The sequence below is a fragment of the Typopeltis vanoorti genome, chromosome 8, assembly GCF_054136105.1.
Source record: "Typopeltis vanoorti isolate ZY-2024b chromosome 8, IOZ_Tvanoo_1.0, whole genome shotgun sequence".
In the NCBI taxonomy this organism is placed as follows: domain Eukaryota; kingdom Metazoa; phylum Arthropoda; class Arachnida; order Uropygi; family Thelyphonidae; genus Typopeltis; species Typopeltis vanoorti.
In genome coordinates, this window is record NC_143556.1 from 29,981,155 (window position 1) to 30,003,103 (window position 21,949).

Consider the following 21,949-nt stretch of genomic DNA (forward strand, 5'->3'; position numbering starts at 1 on the left):
CCGTTGCCGAAATATCAAAAATATTTATTAAAGTGTGATTTAATTTATAAGACAATGAAAATAGGCAGAATCATTGAAAATGTCAACTGTGTTGTGAATGGAGAACTGTGGAACAAGTAAAACATTTCAGCTACTTAGGCACAATTTTTACTGAAGATGGTAAACTAAATATAGAAATAGACAACAGAATCAGCAAAGCTGGTATTGTGGGAAGTCAATTGAATAAATTCATATGGAATAAGAAAGAAATTAGTCGGAACACTAAATTAGCTTTATACAAGACTGTGTTCAAACCAATTTTAGCTTATGGATCTGAGAGCTGGGTCAGAAGTAAAACACTTGACCAAAGACTAGAGACCGCAGATATGAGAGTCCTGAGAAAGATTAGAGGCGTGAACAGATGGCATCAATGGCAATATCATATTAAAAATGAGGATATTAGGAAAGAACTTGACATTGTCAGCATCCAGGAATGTGTTAGCAGAGCTAATCTCAGATGGTATGGTCACTTAAATAGAATGGGAGAGGAAAGATTAGCAAAACAAGTGTTCTCTGCCAGGTTGGCAGGAAAACGACCCAGAGGAAGACCAAGATATAGGTGGATTGATACGGTACAAAGTGCCTTAGACGATAGAAATATAAGATCTGATAATGTTGGAGTCTTGACAAGTAACAGACTGATTTGGAGGAAAATTGTAGATAGGAAGTTAGTAATGATGTAATTTTTTCATGTAGTACTGTCATATCCTGTACACCCCTTGAGGGTACATGGCAGGAATTTGATGATGATGATGATGATGATAATTCACCCATGGGCTTTCAAAATCTTTCCAAAATTTTATAAAAAAAACATTTATATAATAATAAAGTGGATCACTTAAGGGTCAAAGCCAAGTAACAGTGCAGAGACCTTCACATCAGCTTTAAGGAATGCAGAGAACTGACTGGGGTCTTCTGACCTAATGTCCAATCCTCTTCACATGGTGTACCCCATTAGTAGTAGGTATCCACTGGGTACTGAATGAATGAGGATGGGTAGGCAATTTGTGATTTAGTTGACCAAATTGTACTCTCCATTGGCTTAAACTACAAATACATATAATGGTGCAATGTGAGATTTCATCTGGTTGAGGCATTGCCTGATTAAACAAGGCCACCTTGCTGTTTTCTTCAGGGAACTAGGGCAAACAGTGAAAAGTCAGCTCTTGGAACAAACTCGGCATCTAGAAGAAGAACTGAAAATAGGAACCATCAGTATAAGAAGTACAAATGAAAGAAAATTTAACTTGTAGAAGAACTTACTAAATAATAAGTATAGGATGTTATATTTGGGCAATGACAATCAAAGAAAGGAAGGAGTAGTAATAGTATTCAACTCCAAACATGAAGATAAACTTCTAGATTGGAAGGCAGTTTCAAGTAGTTATATGGGCAGACTTCAAAATGGAGAAATGGACAATGAAACTTATTTTTGCCTGTGGTCTCATAGAAGGTTCTGAGGAAGAAGTGGGGGGAATTTTTCAAATCATTAGAGTAGGGCTCGTATAAAAAAAAATGAAAGGTGGTCCTTATTGGAGATCTAAGCATCAGAGTAGGAAATGAATCTTAAGGCATATAGAAATGTTTTTGGAAAATTTGGAAAAAAGAGCAAGGCTAATAATAATAGTATGCTGGATTTCTGCTCAGAATATGGACTAGTCGTTACTAACACCATGTTCCAACATTAAGATGTGCACAAGTTCGTGTGGAGAGAAAACAGAAGCAATAAAAGCCTCGTGGACTGTCATTATGGATAGTAATATCTTCATGCTAATTCAGGATACAACTGTACAAAGAATTTGAAATTGGAAGTGACCATCACTTGGTTTTAGGTAGGATAAAAATGAATATCTCATTGAAAAGAATATATAAAAAGGTTTTAAAAAGAATTAAAATTGAGCAGCTTTGGTAAACTGTACACCTAGCTATATAACCATTATTGAAGAAAAAAATTAAACAATTCAAAAACAAGTTTGAGTGACAAGCTCTGAAGGAAACATTGCTTAGTTTAACTAGGTGGTCATGTGGTGAAGTTATCTGCAAGGATAGAAAAATAAGAATGCCATGGACAACATAAGAAAAAAAAGCTGTTGAGGAAAAGAAGAAAGCATACCAAAAGTTCCTAACAAATAAGTTGGCAGGTGCCCTAAAAGAATATAGAGAAAAATATAAGAGAGCTAAGCCATATGTACTACTACTATGTTCACTGGGCATCTACAGATGCCATATGGTCACTCCTATGCTCGGTGATGTTCCACACCAGGCCTCACCATGTAGTCCTGTTGTTTGCTTTTCTGGCAGCCTCAACTCTCTGAAGATCAGTCACTCCACACACACCATTCATCCATCTCATTGATGGTCTACCCCTGCCTCTTTTTCCAGGAACTTTACCTTCTATTACTGTTCTGAGAGGTCCTCCTTCCATCCTTTCTATGTATCCAAAATATTTTAACTTTCTTCTGTCAATATCCTTAAGGAGCCTTAAAGTTCTACTGATCTTTTCTAACACCCATTCATTTGTACGTCTCTTCAGTATATGATATCCTCATCAGCCTTCTGTAACACTACATCTCAAAAGCAGATATTCCCATCCATAAGTCTCACATAGTCTCGCATCCATAAGTCGCTGTTCGAAAAACAACTGCATCCAAAATCCTCAACTTTGTTCCCATGGAGATAGATCCATCCTTCCAGATTTTAGACAGGTGACTGTTGTTTTAACCATTCCTAACCTTTTTCTGACGTCTTCTGAACAGCAATTCTTCACATTAATAATGGATCCCAGGTACTCAAACTTGCTGACTTCCTCAATTCTTTCTCCATTAAAGTACACTTTTTTCTTAAGAGCTTCTCTGTTTGTTTTTCCTTTGAGAACCATGATCTTTGTCTTACTAGAATTGAGTTGAAGTCCTCTGTTATTACTGATCTTGTCAACTTGGTCAAGAATTAGTCCTAGTTCTTTCATGTCATTACAAAGGAGTACTGTATCATCAGCATACCTCAGATTACTGATCAATCTACCTCCTATCCTAATTCCTGTCCTGAACTCATCCAATGCTTCACGCATGATGTCCTCTGCATATATACTAAACAAGTGAGGAGAAAGTAAACATCTTTGCCTAACTCCTTTTCCAAGTTGAAGCCAGTCAGTCAGTCCAACACCTGTTCTTACCGTGGCTTCTTGCTCCTTATACTACAAGTTGGCATCAACCTGATAGTGTGTTGAGGAAAACCCATTCTTTTCATTATTTCCCACAGTTTCACATGCTCAACACAGTCAAAAGCTTTAGAGTAGTCTAAGAAACATATTACCAGAGGGAATCTGAATTCTTTATATTTTTCTATGATCTGTCTAAGGCAAAGGATCTGATCTCTGGTGCCCCTACCTTTCCTAAAACCTGCTTGTTCCTTGGGCATCTCTGCCTCAAGTTTGGCCTCAATCCTATTTAGCATGATCTTTAATAAAATTTTGCTTGCATGAGATATCAAACTAATAGTTATATGATCTCTGGTGCCCCTACCTTTCCTAAAACCTGCTTGTTCCTCGGGCATCTCTGCCTTGAGTTTGGCCTCAATCCTATTTAGCATGATCTTTAATAAAATTTTGCTTGCATGAGATATCAAACTAATAGTTCTATAATTCTTGCATGCCTTCATATCATCTTTCTTATGTAGTGGTATGAAACCTGACTTCTTCCAGTCTCTAGGCCATTCCTGTCTCCCATATCCTTGTAATCAATCTATGAAACACTCTTATACCTCCATCCCCTGTGGCCTTAATTAACTCTGCTGGGATTTCATCTGCACCTGGGGCCTTATTGCTGTTAAGCTGCTTAACTGCTCTTTCAACTTCATGCCTAAGTGGAGGAGGTTCCATATCAAAATTTTCTTTGGGGAGGATTCCACATTTTCTTTATCCATATGTAAAAGCAGCTAAACAAAAGTGAAGGGAAGAATATAGAAGGTAAATATCAGGAAGGTGGGAAATGTTCTGGGGCCATTAAAAAAAGCTTAAAAACTGGATCAAGACTACTGTAAAAGTAATCGAAGATTATAAAGGTCACACAAAAACTGAAGGTGGGGATATCGTAGACGTTGGAATAATTACTTTGAAAGGCTGTTAAAAAAGGAATCCAGGAATGTTAGCAGAGCTAATCTCAGGTGAGTATGATCACTTAAGAGAGGAAAGACTGACAAAACAAGTGTTCTCTGCCAAGATATAGGCAGATTGATACAATAAAAAAGTGCCTTAGAAGACAGAAATATAAGATCTGATAATGTTGGAGTCTTGACAGGTAACAGATTGATTTGGAGGAAAATTGTAGATAGGAAGTTAGTAAAGATGTAAGTTTTTCATGTAGTACTGTCATATCTTGTACACCTCTTGAGGGTACATGTCAGGAATTTGATGATGATGGCTGTTAAAAAGCAGTGACAGAACAGTACTAGAAAATTTTCAAGAGAAATGCAAACAGGAGTACATATTAGTATTTTAGGTAGAAAAAGCCATCAAAAACTTGTGCAGTGGCAGCTGAAGTAGGTGATATTCAACCCGAAATGCTCAAATATGGAGATATAAAAGCTTTGCAGTGTCTACACTTCATAATTCAGAGGGCCTGGTCAGAAGATTAGAGTAAAGCTCTTATATTTCCCATCTATAAAAAAGGAATAAAGCTGGATGTGAGAATTGGAGAAATTTCTCTCTTAATTGCTCCAGGTAAGATTTATGCAGTATACTTGAATAGAGGCTGAGAAAAATTCTGAAAGAGAAACTTTCAGAACAAGCTGGGTTGAGACCAAATAGAGGTTGTCGAGATCAGATGTTCAATTTATGACCAATACTCATAGTAAATAAATCATAGGAATATGATCTATAAAAGTTTTGTGGATCTGGAAAAGGCATACAACAGCCCAGAGAAAAGCTTTTCTAAATGCTACAGTTGTATGGGATAAATGGAATGTTATACAGACCAACACACAGTTTATATTTAAGTTGTAATTCAGCAGTTAGAATTAGAGGAAATACAGGAAGATGTGTGTGTGTCAAATCAAAGGTAAGACAAGGATACATATTGTCTCCATTCCTATTCATCATCTATATGGATCGCATTATTAAAGAATATGGCATTAATCCTGATATTAGAATTGGAGGTGTCAAATTTAGCTGTCTGGATTACGTAAATGATGATGTACTCCTAAACACATAATGGAAGTTTACAGAATTCTCTAATTCCATTGAGTTACAGGTACTGTAACAAATTTGCCATGAAAATCAGAAATAAAAAGACCCAACTTATGAAAATAAGCAAAAATATAGAAAACTTCAGTTGCATTCTGAATGCAACCGAAGTTTTCAGTTGCATTGAGAATGTAGAACAAATAAAATATATCAGCTTATTTAGACACAGCTTTTGAGGATTTCGAGTTAAATTTGAAAATTGACAATATAATAAACAAAGCTTGTATGATGAGGAAACCAATTAAATAAATTTATATGGAATAAAAGAGAAATTAGCCAAACCACCAAATGAGCAGTATACAAGACAGTGTTCAAACCATTATTAAGTTATGGATCTCACAGTTAGGTTAGAAATAAAGCACTTAATCAAAGATTAAAGACCACAGATATGAGAGTTCTTGGGGATTTGGGGGGGGGGGGGGGGAATAGTGTCCTAAACCGATGATATCAATGGCAGAATCATATTAAAATTTTGACATAGTTTCCCTTCAAGAATGGTTGAGCAAGGATGTTCTATGCTTGTATGGTCACTTAAATAGAATTTGAGAATAAAGGTTAGCAAAACAGGTGTTTAATGCCAAGATAGCAGGAAAAAGACCGAGGTCTCTGTAGATTGTCACAAGTGCTTAATACATTGACTGCCACAGGGGGTTCATCAAGTCTGATCCTGAATGCCATGGTCTGTAAACTACTTTATTCAATAGGAAAATGAGATTTTTTTTTTTTTTTTTTTTTTTGATACTGTTTGTGACAAAGTGAGTGTTTTGTCACAAAAAGTATCTTGAATTACCTCGTAGTTGGCATCCTGAAAGAAGTAGTACTTCCATACACCAATTATGAATTGTCTTGTATCACCCCCTTCTGCCGGTTCTACTTATTGCTGCGTATTGTTTCACTGTGGTGGCTTGTGCAAACCTTGTTGTGTTTGTACAGCTGAAAAACACCGGTGAGAAACGAGATATTTTTGCCCAGTTTGTGAAGAAAAATTTGCCTTATGTGTGGAAGAATGTTTCAAAAAATATCATACACAAAAATATTTTATATACCTTGTTTTTCGCTACTAGAAAACTTTTAGTTGAAAATGTGAATGTTTTTTTATTTTCTGAATAAATCCATTTTATTTACGTCTTGTTCATTTCCTGCCGCCATCAAAGCGTTGAATGGACTTGACACAGACACCCAATACTGTAGTTAGCTTGTATTTGCTATGAGAATGATTGTAGTTGGCATCATTGATCTTCCCGCCCACTACGAGTTATCTTGTAGTAGGCATCCAGTGGCAGACTGCCAACTATGAGTTTTCTCGTAGTTGGCAGTCATGTTAAAAGAATGAAATTTTGGATACAATAGTATTGGACTGCTAACAAGTAATAGACTGATTTGGATGAAAATTGTTGATAGGAGATTAATAATAATTGCAACTTAATCATGTAGTGTTGTTATAGCCTTGAACACCCTTTTAGGTATATATCAGGAGATTGATATTGGGGATATTAAAATGTTTTAAACTATTGAAAGTTTATTAAGCATAATGTGTGTTCATAATTATATACATACAAAGGTATTTAAAAGAAAATTATTTTCTTGACAAATATTTGGACAAGGTTGTTTGCACCGACTTTTTTTTTCCAGTGTGTACATCTCAGATTTATCTACATTTTGGCAGACTTACATAATGCGATCAAGATTAGGAATAACATTCATAAGTTGTTGTTTTAACGTTTCAACAGCTTGTAAATGATTCATATTGTTTTCTTCTGTATGACAATCATCTTGTTCGTCGATGTTAATAAGGTCATTATTACTTTTAATCCTTCTGAATGTGAAGTTAATAATTAATTTACAGTTTCTTTCATTTAAGTCTAATTCTTTCTTAATGTTTGCTATTATTCAGTTTTATCCATAGTCAGTGTTGAAGGATAATTTTTTAATATAAAATGTCAACTAATAGGCAGTTAGTCGACACACACTTATTTAATGGTGGTTTGAACCAACGATGCTTACTATGCCCCAGTACATATGTACATTCGCCATCACCATGGCAACCAGAGCTAATGCTGCTTACAAAGTCACTTGCATCATTTAAAATTATAAAGTAACTCTCAGCCAAATGTCATGTTAAATGAATTTTAACTCATGTTAAATACATTGTATCAATTTATTAACTATGTTAATTCAAAAAGCATGTTATTAGAGGGATTCCTCTTCTAAATTTGATATATTTCTAATACAATAAATTTGTTATATGGTGCATTTTTATTTTATTTATAGGAAATATATAAAGATCGTAAGAAGTTTTCAAAACAAGTATTTGAAGTAGCATCATCTGATCTGGTAAACATGGGCATTACAGTGGTGTCTTACACAATTAAAGATATAAGTGATGAAGAAGTAAGTTTTATATATCTCCACATTTCCTGTTTTATCTCTCCAAGAAATGAAATTTAAAAATGATATGTTTATTACCTTCACACCCATTCTGTTCTTAATTAAAAAAAAAATGATTTATATGTTACATGAATTAATGATATGCTTGTAAAATAATTTTTATAAATTGCTAAGTTGTAATTTTGAATCAGTTTTTATATTCTACAATGTTAGTAGCTTCTTGTAGACTTAAAGCTTTAGTATCAGGTATTGAGTAACATTGATGACTTATTTACCTCAATTGAAATTATTCTGTTTCTTCTGTTACTAGTTAAGAGTGTCAAAAAATGAATCAACAAACAAATTGAGAAAAAAACAATTAAAAGTAAATAACATACAAATTGATTTTTTTTTTTTTTTCCACCGAGTTACTTTTTTTGGGTGGGGGAACAAACGTGTATGTGGCAATCGAATTATTCCTGTTTTGTGACCACATGTTTATTAAAAAATACCGTTTTTTTAAAACTAAATAAGGTACTAAAAAACAAACCCGACAGGTTTCGTTAGTCATCAGACTAACATCTTCGGGGGTAAAGAGAACAGTTTAGAGCACAAACTATAAGAAATTACGAAAAAACAAGTGTTCACTTGTTGGTATTATGAACATCAAAAAAGTTCGTTAAAAAACCGAATAACAGATCTATACAACCGTTAATGCATGTTAGCTGGAAACGATGCTATTTGATGTCTGGTTCTGTGGTTCACTTTCACCCTGTCTGAGGTCTGAACTGGGTAAATTTTTTATAAACGCTGACTAAACTTGATTTAAAATCAAACCCTGATTTTTGTTGCATTGCGTAGGAATTTTAATCATATTTGCTGCCTCTTTGAATTTTCTTGTGAAACGGTTTTTATCAATGTGGGGCATGTTTGTTCTGTCCCAGAGTACATCATAACCAGTAGAAGCTGTGTGAAATGCTAAGCCAGACTTATGTTCTCTCATGCGGATTTCTTCCGATCTACCCATCTGGCCTACGTAGCAGATGCCACAGGAATAGTGAATATTATAAACTCATGGTTTTTTCATTGGATGATAAGAGATTTTGATATTTTTTAAAGTGGCAGGAAAGTCACTTTTATGTTGTACTTGTAGAGAAGTTTGGCTAATTTATCTGTTACATTCTTGATATAAGGAAGGGTGACTGCGTTCTTGAAGTCTTGTTTATTTAAGTTTCTTGTAGGTGCTGTATTGAGAATTTTCTTAATTGTCCTAGTTTTGAAACCATTCAGTTGTAGGATCTGTGTTAAGTATTGTATTTCTTCATTCTGCTTTTCTTCTATACTGGGGATGCTGTATACTTTATCCCTTAAGGTTTTTATGAGGCCTATATTTTTGCTTGGGGTGATCGTGGCATGAAGGAATCTTCTTGTGTGTATTGGCTTTCTATAAATAGAGAAGGAAAATCTGTTTTTTCTTTCATTTATTTCTATAAGGATGTCTAGGAAAGGAAGTTTTTTATTTTCTTCTAGTTCCAAAGTTAATTTTATGTTAGGATGTAAGTTATTAAGATAGTCTTGAAATGCAATCAGTTCTAGTGCTGTTCCTGGCCAAATGATGAAGATATCGTCCACATAGCAGAGCCAAATTTTTGGTTTGATGTGCCAGTTTTGTAGAGCATTATTTTCAAAATTTTCCATATGGAGGTTTGCTAGAGCTGGTGAGATGGGTGAACCCATTGCTAGTTCTTCTTCTTGTTCCCAGAGTTTGTCTTGGTAAAAGAAGAATGTGTGTTTTATGCAATGTTCATAGAGCTGTACAATGTCCGGTGGGAAGAGATTTTCTAGGATGCTTACTGTTTAATTTCTTGGAATCTTTATGAAAGGGCTGACCACATCTAAATTCATTAAAATCAAGTTTGTAAGGTGCTTTGCCAGATTTGAGGTAGGAGAGTCCCTTCCATCTACTATCGGTCTTAGTGGTATATCTCGTTTATGAATTTTGGTAAATTTCTTTTTAGTTCCTCAGACCAATTTGGTATATTCTTGGTAAGTTCATTGGTTTTGTTGTGAGTTCGCCAAGTGGGGTCTCTGTCTAATGCGGTGTAGGTGTTGGAATCTTCAAGAAGGCTTTTCATTTTTTCTTTATAATCTTCTAAGTTTAAAATCACTGTTGCATTGTCTTTGTCTGCTTTTATTATGACTATGCTTTTGTCTGATTTGAGTTTATTAAGGCTGCGAATTCTGTTTTTTGGTGGTAATTTGCAATTTAATAGTAATACTGCGCTTTGAATGCGGATCAGATCTGCTATATCTCCAGGTACATTTCTTATTCCTTTTTCAATTTGGGCAATGATATCAATTTTTGGACTTGTCGTGGGGTTACAGCAAAATTAAAGCCTTTCATAAGAAGATTTGTTTCATCTGTTGTTAGAACTCTTGAGAAGAGGTTAATTACTACTTTGGAGTGATCTAGATGTTTTCTTTTTCTTTTAGAAGGTAATTGAATTTTTTAATTAGGCTGTGTTTTTTCTTTTCGGACACCATTGTAGCTTTATTGTATGTGACAGTGTCTATTTATTCCATAGTTCGGACAGCAGTGATGTGGCAAGTTCGTTATGTATGTTACATGTATCCTGGTTAATCTTGGACAATTCTGCTCTAGTAGCTACAATTCTTTCTCCCAATATAGCTATTCCATTCTTTTGTATATCCTGTTGGCCATATTGGATTTGAATGCGCGTTTGATTTTTATTAACTTGGGAATGATTTCATTGTCTCTGCAATGTATTAAAAATATCAAACAGTTGATAAAGTTTTGCTTTTTAATGCGTAATTTCTCAAATTGTGAAACTTTAGACCAATTAAACTCACCATGAGTTTCTATAATCATGTGGAGGTTTCTGGTTAAGAAGTTCAATCGAATTATTTCTGTTTTATTTGTGACCACATGTTTATTAAAAAATATTGTTTTTTAAAACTAAACAGGTACTAAAAAACAACCCCGACAAGTTTCGTTAGTCGTCAAACTAACATCTTCAGGGGTAAAGAGAACTGTTTAGAGCACAAACTATAAGAAATTACGAAAAAAAAGTTCACTTGTTGGTATTATGAACATCAAAAAAGTTCATTAAAAACCGAATAAGATCTATACAATCGTTAATGCATGTTAGCTGGAAACGATGCTATTTGATGTCGGGTTCTGTGGTTCACTTTCACCCTGTCTTAGGTCTGAACTGGGTAAATTTTTTATAAACGCTGACTAAATTTAATTTAAAATCAAACCCTGATTTTTGTTGCATTGCGTAGGAATTTTAATCATATTTGCTGCCTCTTTGAATTTTCTTGTTTGATGTTTTGAAACTTGTTTAGTTTTAAAAAAACAGTATTTTTTAATAAACATGTGGTCACAAAACTGGAATAATTCGATTGAACTTCTTAACCACAGAAACCTCTGCATAGTTGTGTATGCGGCATCAGGAAACTGATTGGCCATGGTGCTTGATAATGAAAATATAAACATGCCTGAGCCAACTTTAGCTTTTGAAGTAAAAGGGCACATTGCTCATCTAAAGCGCATTGCTCAAAAGCTTTCATAAAAAAAAAAGTTGGCAATAGAAGGTTATAGTGGCAGGCCCATGGCTGTATACCTTCTTTTTGTGGGTAAAAAGTATTTGAAATATGCATGCAGTATGAGCAAAGAAGGCTATGATAGTGGGCAGAAATTTGTCCTAAAAGAAGAATTATGTCATTGATTGGGACATTTGTGAAAAATGCAGATATGTCATACTATCAATAATTTTTGACAAAAATCTTGATGTTCTTTAATTTTGTTTATGAAATGTTGTGTGTTTTTCATATAGGAGGGAGAAGAATGATCTGCCAACTCTTTGATTGTCGATGCTGGTTTCCTGGCTAGGTGATAATTAGGACTGTGAATAACTTCAGCTATCAATTGAAGCAACATGTTACTTTTGTGTATCTTAGTAAGACTGTAAATTCTTAGTGAGCAAGCTTATGGAAGTAGTTTTTTCACATTCTGCCAGCCAGGAAGTGATGCTTAAGTAATTCTGTGGTATTAATTCAGTTGGTTTGGTTGTTATATTTGACAATTAATAGGTGTTGTTAGAAACTAATTGATACATTTTTTTGTAGGGAAGTTGTTCAGTTTAAAATAATGATAGCATTACCTTTATCTGCTTTAGTAATTATGACATCCTGATTTACTTTTAATGATTTATATCTGATTTATATCTACTATAAATGATTTATATCTACTTTGGCAAGGTTGCTAGTTACTGATTTAGTTATCATTTAAAAATATATAAAAAAAGTTGTTAATAGTATTTTATCTACTATATTAGTTGGGGAATCTTTTTTTTTTTTTTGCTTCTTTAATTATGACATATACATCCAATTTACCTCTCCTTGGTATTATCACCACATCAACAATAGTCTAAATTTTTTAAAAAGATGTAGAGATAAGTGATTCCTATTGCATGAAACTTAAAAATTTTAAAAAATTCACCTCAGCTAAAGCACTCCATATTTATATCTATGTTGCTTTCTCAATGTGGGCTTAAAATGGGGCATGCCCTTCTTACAAATTTCCCAATAAATGATGCAATTCTTCTTTTACAGGATAAATTTCCACCCAGTATAATGGCTCGCTTTACCTGCATGCTATGTTTTTGCTATTTCATTTAGCAGAATACTTATAAAAAGAAGGTACCCTGGACTTTCCACTATAACCTCCTATTTCCAACTTCTTTCTTCATCTTCCCTGCAGTTTCTTTTTTCTGCTCTTCCATTTTGGAGAATTTGTGGACATCTTGCAGTAGGCATTTTGTATACAGATCCATACCATTGTACCTGTTTTTCTTTTATTCCAACTGTTATAGGAATGTGGTAATGTGTATATATATTTATTTTTTTACTGTTCCAGGGATACCTAAAAGCTCTTGGTATGGCTCGAACAGCTGAGGTCAAAAGAGATGCACGTATCGGGGAAGCAGAAGCTCGTAGAGATTCTCAAATTAAGGTATGTGCTCCTCTTTCAATGTTTTTTCCTTAAATTATGAATTATGTTAATGATGTTAACATTATGGAACTGTGATATTAAAGATATTAACAATTTGATAATTTCTGTTAAAACTATAAGAAAACTTATATTATGGAGGATTTTTCTCTCTCATATATAAATTGCTGGACTTTTTGAGTGATTTCACTATGCAGCATTTATATATTTCTTTCTTAAGGTTGGATTAACTTTGTCGTAGGTTAATTTACCTTTTGCAAAATAGGTAAAACAACCTAATAATGCCTTGTTTTTTTTAGACAGCATATATAGATAACTGGAAACTTCAGCCTTATAGCTAAATGAATCACTGTGATTTCCTTTTTTTGGGGGGGATTGGGGGGGGGTATGGTCAAATCTGCTTGACTGTCTGTCATCCGTGATTTTCTGAGGCATACTTTTTCCTGCAGTTTAAACGAGTGCAATTTGTTAATGCCTGTGACAAGTATTGCTTGAGAGTAAAATACTGAATCCACAAGATGTCACATACCGTACAACATGGATATTAAATAGAATGTGCAATTGTATTTTTTTCAAGTCCTCCAGATTTTGATCTACTTTTTGCATATTTATATATTCAATTTGTTTCTGTTTTCAGTTACTCAGAGAGAAAGAACACATCTTCAGTTTTTGATCTCATCTTTTGACAAATATCTAGATACATTGTGTGGTTGACACCGTGCTGCAAAAGATGCAAGAGAACAGAATGGTCATATCTCAAGAGATTGTACTCATAGAGAATGCACAAGCATGCTTGCAAGTTTGGGACTTTCAGAACATTTGAAAAAATTGCATTACTAAAAGTGAACTTTTAGTGAGTCACCATTATTGTAGGAATTGGGGATGCTTAAGGGTCAAAGCTGTATAACCGAGAGGAGACCTCCACATAGCCTGTAAAGGAATATGGAGAACCAACCAGTGCTGCTGACTTAATGTCCAATCCTCACCTTCTCATGGTGCACCCTGTTGGGTATCTATCTGGATACTGAACGAACGACGATGGGCTGGCAATTTGAGATTTAGCCGACCAAACTGTATTCTTATTGGTTAAACCAAAATAAAAAATGATGGTACAACATGACAAAATTTCATTCTGGCTGGGGCGTCGCCCGGTTAAACAAGGCCCCCGTTGTTTTCGCCAGGATACCAGGGTGAACAGCGAAAAGTCAGCTACTTGAACAAATCTGAAAACACACCCCAACTCAACATCACCAGACTTAAAGATCAGTACTATCAACATAAGAACCCTGAATGGCAAAGAAATGGAGCTAGCTGAGGAATTAGATAAGTACCAGATCGACACAATAGGGGTGACTGAAACAAAAAAGACAGAAACTGGTGAGATCTTTCTCAGCAATAAATACAAAATGTTATATTCGGGCAATGACAATCAAGGAAAAGAAGGAGTAGCCATAATATTCAACAGAAAATACGAGGCTAATCTTCTTGAATGGCAGTCAGTCTCAAGTAGAGTAATGTGGGCAAATATGAGAATGGGGAACTGGACAATGAGACTTATTTGTGCCTATGGTCCCACAGAAGGTTCTACTAAGGTAGAAGTGGAGGAATTTTTTGAGGCTTTAGAAAAAGCAACTGACACAATGAAAAAGGAAAAGGTGATCCTTGTTGGGGATCTAAATAGCAGAGTAGGAAATGATTGTGAGACATACAAAAATATTTTGGGAAAATTTGGAGAAAAGAGCAAAGCTAATAATAATGGCAAATATCTGTTGGATTTCTGCTCAGGACATGGAATAAAAATGTGCACAAATTCACATGGAGAGAAGAGGCAAGGAATAAGAAAAGTCTCATTGACTATGTTATTGTTGATAGCGATGTTTTCTCCTTGGTGTAGGACACCAGTGTACAGAGGATTTGAAATTGGAAGTGATAACTATTTAGTCTTGAGCAGGATAAAATTGAATTTCATATTGGAAAGAATAACATGTAAGAAAGTTTTAAAGCGAATAAAAGTTGAGCAGCTTTCAGATGTGAACTGTAGACTAATATACACAAAGATTATTGAAGAAAAAATGAAAGCGTTTGAGAGCAGAAATCAAACTTGGAGATTCAGTGGCAAGCCTTGAAGAAAGCCCTGATTGATTCAGTTAGAGAGGCATGTGGTGAAGTTGTCTGCAAGAATAGAAAAATTAGAACTCTGTGGTGGACACAGGAAGTTAGAGGCAGTGAAGGAAAAGAAGAAAGCATATCAAAAGTTCCTGGCAAATAAGTCAGCTTGTACGCTTAGAGAATACAGAGACAAATGCAAGAATGCTAAACACTGTGTAAAATTAGCTAAACAAAAGTCATGGGAGGACTTTGGCAAGAATATAAAAAATAAATATCAAGAAGGTGGCAAAATATTCTATAGATTGTTGAAGAAGTTTAGGAATGGAGGAAAGAGTGCTGTAAAAGGAGTTAGAGATGATAAAGGTGACATGAAAATGGAAGAAAAAGATATCCTTGAAGTATGGAGTAATTACTTTGAAAAACTGCTAAATGAAACAAGCAGTGATGACAGCACTGTGGTAAAAAACACTGACCAGGCATGCAGTCAGGAATACATATCCATACTTGAAGTAGAAAAAGCCATCAAAGGTTTAAAATGTGGAAAGGCAGCAGGAGTAAATGATATTCGACCAGAAATGCTGAAGCATGGTGGTATAAAAGTCTTACAGTGGCTGCACTGCATAGTTCAGAAAGCCTGGACAGAGGGACGAATTCCCGATGATTGGAGTAAAGCTGTCATAGTACCCATATATAAAAAGAGAAATAAAACTGAATGTGAGAATTACAGGGGTATTTCCCTACTGAGTGTTCCTGCCAAGATCTATGCAAGTATACTTGAGAAACGATTGAGAAGAATTGTGGAAGAAAAGCTGGGTGAAGAACAAGCTGGATTCAGGCCAAATAGAGGCTGTCAGGATAAGATCATCACTTTACGACAAATAGTCGAGAAAGCATGGGAATATAGCAAAGATCTGTATTTAAGTTTTGTCGATTTGGAAAAGGCATATGACAAGGTGCCAAGAGAGAAGCTATTCAATACCCTACAGTTATATGGTGTCAATTGGGCATTATATCAAGCAATACTTAGTCTTTATTTGAGTTATAAGTCAGCAGTTACATCTGCTGACTTGCAATTGTGGATTTATTTAGAAGTATAACATCATCCGCATAAAGCAAAGAGCTGACATTAACATCTCCAATTCTGATATCATGTTTAATACCACTTTCCTTCATAATGTGATCCATATAGATAATCAATAACCATCTTCCTGTACTTCCTTCAATTCTAACTGCTGACTTACAGCTCAAATAAAGACTAAGTATTGCTTGATATAATGCCCCATTGACACCATATAACTGCAACATATTGAATAACTTCTCTCTTTGCACCTTGTCATATGCCTTTTCCAAATCGACAAAACTTAAATACAGATCTTTGTTATATTCCCATGCTTTCTCGACTAACGTGAAGATCTGATTCTGACAGCCTCTATTTGACCTGAATCCAGCTTGTTCTTCACCCAGCTTTTCTTCCACAATTATTCTCAACCGTTTCTCAAGTATACTTGAATAGATCTTGCCAGGAACACTCAGTAGGGAAATACCTCTGTAATTCTCACATTCAGTTTTATTTCCCTTTTTATATATGGGTACCATGAGAACTCTACTCCAATCATAGGGAATTCGTCCCTCTGTCCAGGCTTTCTGAACTATGCAGTGCAGCTACTGTAAGACTTTCATACCACCATACTTCAACATTTCTGGTCAAATATCATCTACTCCTGCTGCCTTTCCACATTTCAAGCCTTTGATGGCTTTTTCTACTTGAAGTATGGATATGTATTCCTGACTGCATGCCTTGTCAGTGTTTTTTACCACTGTGCTGTCATCACTGCTTGTTTCATTTAGCAGTTTTTCAAAGTAATTACTCCATACTTCAAGGATATCTTTTTCTCCTGTTTTCATGTCACCTTTATCATCTGTAACTCCTTTTACAGCACTCTTTCCTCCATTCTTAAGCTTCTTCAACAACCTCCAGAATATTTTGCCACCTTCTTGATATTTATTTTGTATATTCTTGCCAAAATCCTCCCATTACTTTCGTTTAATTAGTTTTACACAGTGTTTAGCATTCTTGCATTTGTCTCTGTATTCTCTAAGAGCACAAGCTGACTTATTTGCCAGGAACTTTTGATATGCTTTCTTCTTTTCCTTCACTGCCTCTTTAACTTCCTGTGTCCACCAGGGAGTTCTGATTTTTTATCCTTGCACACAACCTCACCACATGCCTCTCTGGCAGAATCAATCAATGTTTTCTTCAGAGTTTGCCACTGAATCTCCAAGGTTTGATTCCTGTCTCAAACGCTTTCATTTTTTTTTTTTTTTCCAATAATCTTTCTGTATTTTAGTCTATAGTTCACATCTGAGAGCTGCTCAACTTTTATTCACTTTAAAACTTTTCTTACATGTTATTCTTTTGAATATGAAATTCAATTTTATCCTGCTCAAGACTAAATAGTGATCACTTCCAATTTCAATTCCTCTGTACACTCTGGTGTCTTGCACCAGGGAGAAAACATCACTATCAACAATAACATAGTCAATGAGACTTTTCTTATTCCTTGCCTCTTCTCTCCATGTGAATTTGTGCATATTTTTATGTTGGAACATGGTATTAGTAATAACCAGTCCATGTCCTGAGCAGAAATCCAACAGATATTTGCCATTATTATTAGCTTTGCTCTTTTCTCCAAATTTTCCCAAAATATTTTAGTATGTCTCACAATCATTTCGTACTCTGCTATTTAGATCCCTAACAAGGACCGTGTCAGTTGCTTTTTCTAAAGCCTCAAAAAATTCCTCCATTTCTACCTTAGTAGAACCTTCTGTGGGACCATAGGCACAAATAAGTCTCATTGTCCAGTTCCCCATTCTCATATTTGCCCACATTAGTCTACTTGAGACTGACTGCCATTCAAGAAGATTAGCCTCGTATTTTCTGTTGAATATTATGGCTACTCCTTCTTTTCCTTGATTGTCATTACCTGAATATAACATTTTGTATTTATTGCTCAGAAAGATCTCACCAGTTTTGGTCTTTTTTGTTTCAGTCACCCCTATTATGTGATCTGGTACTTAACTAATTCCTCAGCTAGCTCCATTTCTTTTCCATTCAGGCTTCTTACGTTGATAGTACCGATCTTTAATTCTGGTGATGTTGAGTTGGGGTTTGTTTTCAGATTTGTTCCAGTAGCTGACTTTTCGCTGTTCGCATTGATTCCCTGGCGAAAACAACGGGGGCCTTGTTTAACTGGGCGATGGCCCAGCCAGAATGAAATTTTGTCATGTTGTACCATCATTTTTTATTTTGGTTTAACCAATGAGAATACAATTTGGTCGGTTAAATCCCAAATTGCCATTCCATCCTCGTTTGTTCAGTATGCAAGTAGATACCCAACGGGGTGCACCACGAGAAGGTTAAGGTTGGACATTAGGTCAGAAGCCCTGGTCGGTTCTCCACATTCCTTTAAAGGCTATGTGGAGGTCTCCTCTCGGTTATACAGCTTTGACCCTTAAGCACCCCAGATAGAAATATAAGATCTGATAATGTTGGAGTCTTGACAAGTGACAGACTGATTTGAAAGAAAATTGTAGATAGGAAGTTAGTAATGATGTAATTTTTTTCATGTGGTACTGTCATATCCTGTACACCCCTTGAGGGTACATAGAAGGAATTTGATGATGATGATGATCCACTGAGAAAAATGGGAATCTGTTACAAACAAAAGCAAAATTGTTACATCTAAGAAGTTTATGAATTTGAATACAAAACTTCATAATAATGAATGAGCTGAAATAACATAACAATGAAAAAGTGGTAACTTGTTTTACATGCTGATTTAATATTTTATCATTTAAATTTTTTGTTATAATTATTTTTTTAATTAAAATGTGCATTTTAATTATAAAAGTTGAGTGTTAATTGTTTTTGAACAGGTTTCCAAAAAAGAAGAAAAAAGTAATTTTTATTTTTGTTAAATTTTCATAGTTTTCTTTATTAAAATATAATTTAGTTTTAAAGGCAGTACTTAAGTCTCCCCCCCATTACACTGTGATGGGAAATTGATTTTATTATGTGACATTTAATGAAAGCCACCAATTTGTTGCAAAAGGGCATACCACCCAACCAACCATATACATCACTTAATCCATAATCCATCATCCATACTAGCCATTTGCAGACTACTAATAGTATTTGTACATAGACAAATGTGAGTTTTTAACTTCCCTTGTGGCCATAATATAGTTCCACATATGATAGTTACAGTAACATGGATATGAACTGCAATCTATTTGTTATCTCCATAATGAGATGTGAATATCATCCACACTTAGAACAGTCAGTTGGATTAACTAACATTTGTAGTTTTCTTAGAGGCAGTCTTCTTACAATATACGGGGTAGATCTAATTTTAAACAGATATTAAACACTCCAGATGTATGCAGTATATTTTTACATTCCAATTCCTCTTACTGTGTAATTATATTTTGTTGTTACTGGCAGGACAAAATAAGAGAAACCTCCATACTCGAATGTTTTTTTTTATTGAAATCTGTTATGCTCACCCAAGGACTGCAACTCTTTCAACAAACATCTTGAAGTTTGTAACATCCCATGTTCTTGTGGCCTTAATTACATAGGCAAACTTCAAGAAGTTTAGAAATAAGACCAAAGGAGCATATTGGAGATCTCAACAATAGAGAGGACAGTTCAGGATTGGCATTCCATTTCTCCCACACTTACCATAACATTGAATGGGATAAGAGCTTCATGCCACACATAGAAGAAGGCTAACAGCTCCTGCAACATCAAAGCGGCTATAGTCATAATCCACTCAAAAGGTACCCTAAACAGAAACCAAGGGATGATTATGTGTGACATTTGGAAGTCACTCATCAGATCTCTAAACACATCAGAGTTTAATTTCTCTGCAAACTATCAGATGCACCTGCTGAATAATGATTGACCATGTGCCAACATCCACGCTCCACATATTTCTATTATGCTTGTGTAACGGTTCCTATGCATTCAGTATTTTTTTAGTATTTGTTAGTATTTTTATTTTATTTAGTTTTGTATTTTTAGTTTTTTAGTATTTCAGTATTGTTTTGATTCATAATTAAGGCTTGTTGTATACTTGTATTTGTATGTTCATCCAAACCCAGATGAAGCCACTAGTTTAAGTAGCGAAACTGGTAGGTGACTAGTAGTATTAAATCTTTACGACCAATAAACCTAGTGTTGGTTATTTTTATTACATTAGTTTTGTGGCTGAAAATAACATACTTATCAATATTTGACTAGATATGGCCAATATTCTAAAATCGACAAAGCCTACAAAAAGAAATCTATCCCATGCAGAACTCGCTGCATTAAAAATAACTACACCAGAATCGGAATATAATCATCACCAAAGAGGATAAGGATAATGCTGCAGTAGCTTGATTGGTCTGAATATGATCACAACATGTCGATCTTACTCAGAAATCAATCTATTTACTGTTTAATTGATGCTGATCCTACCCAAACACAAAAGAAAAACATTCCAAAAATTTCTAGACAAAGTTACATCCTGCCTTCTGAAACAATCCAAAAACTTAAACCTTGTAATTCCATGCCTCTTCAGATTTATGAACTACCAGAAATACACACCCTTGAGACTCATAGTGGGCAGGATTGGTTCCAATATGTATAAAGTGATCACACACCTATCCTAAGAGCTCTTTCTTATTACAGGGCACAGTTCCTCCCATGTTAACTGTACACTTCAAATCTTGCTTGTCAGACTTGATCCTTAAAGACACTGATATCAAACTTCAGAACTAATTCAGCACTTTTCCCCCACCCAACATAGCAGCCTTATTCAGGTTTACTTAGAACTCAGGCTATTTTATGTGGCAAGGAAAAAATTTACAAGTGGATTGAAATCATCTCAGCTATGCCCCCCCCCCTCTCTCTCTCTCTCCTCACCAATGTTTTCATGGAACATTTTGAAAACACAAGTCTAAACTAATCTCTCAACCCTACAATAAGGCAAATCTCTCAAACCTACACAGACAATACATTCTCCATTTAGTCATGTGGCTAGGAATATGTGAAACATTTTTAGCACATCTCAACAGCCAACACCTGAATCCATTTTATCATAGAAAAGGGAAACAATAGTTAACTGGCCTTTCCTTGACACTCTGATCACCCAACTGCCCAACAAATCCTTATCCTTTTCTGTCTACAGAAAACCTGCCCACACCGGTAGGTATATGCATCACTGGTCACATCACCACACCTCTCAGCTCTATCAAAACCTTAGCTAATCGAGCTAGAACCATTTGCACAGAGCACATCTATCCACAGAAATCAATTACATCTGTGACACTTTTTAAACAATGGCTTTTTCCTTCACAAAATCAACAAAACAATCTGCCCATCTCCCAAACCCAACTACCCCCTCAAAAAAGAAAAAAAAATTACAGAACATGTCATTCCCTACATCTGAGACACTTTAGAAAAAAATCTCAAGTGTTAAAGAAGGCACTTTTGTGCCTTCAATCATAACAAAAATTAGCTATCCATAGCTGCTTAACCAAAGATCCTCTTCATCCTCTAGACCAGGGGTTCTCAACCTTTTCCAGTGGCATACCACTATATTTGATTCAAGATATTAGATGTACCATTAAGCAAATCTGTTTTTGTACCACCAGTGGTACATGTACCATAGGTTGAGAATCCTGCTCTAGACCATCCTGGGATCTACAGCATCCCATGCTCCTGCAAGCTTTCCTGTTTTGGACAGGCAGGAAGAACTGCCAATATCTGTCCAATGGAACACAGAAACTACATCCATTACCTGCAGTACAGCCATTCTGGAATAGCAGACGTTGCCCATGCATACAAATTGGCAGATCCAATGGGGGGAATCCTCCCTGTTACAGGAACAAATATAAATAAATTAGATTATTCCTAGAATTTCACACATCATTACAGCATTCACTAATCTGAACAGATCTTGCTGCCTCACTTCACCTAAAATACCCCTCAATGTGAAGCACCAGTTTGTGGTATAGGGGGACCTCTCAGTGATGTACTCACCCTTTTTGGTATTAGTATTTTCTGCTACCTTTCATTTCATATTCTTTGTCCTGAGTCTTTTTTACTATTC

At 35.2% G+C, this 21,949-nt stretch overlaps 1 protein-coding gene across 1 annotated transcript in view; it reads left to right on the plus strand.

The window, feature by feature from the left end:
• LOC150103898 (flotillin-1-like) overlaps positions 1-21,949 on the plus strand; it is a 217,181-nt gene that overhangs the window by 94,838 nt on the left and 100,394 nt on the right. The window contains exons 5-6 of the mRNA XM_090397170.1: positions 7,550-7,669; positions 12,588-12,683. Of these exons, the coding sequence (XP_090253296.1) occupies positions 7,550-7,669; positions 12,588-12,683 (216 nt within the window). The remainder of the gene's footprint in view (positions 1-7,549; positions 7,670-12,587; positions 12,684-21,949) is intronic.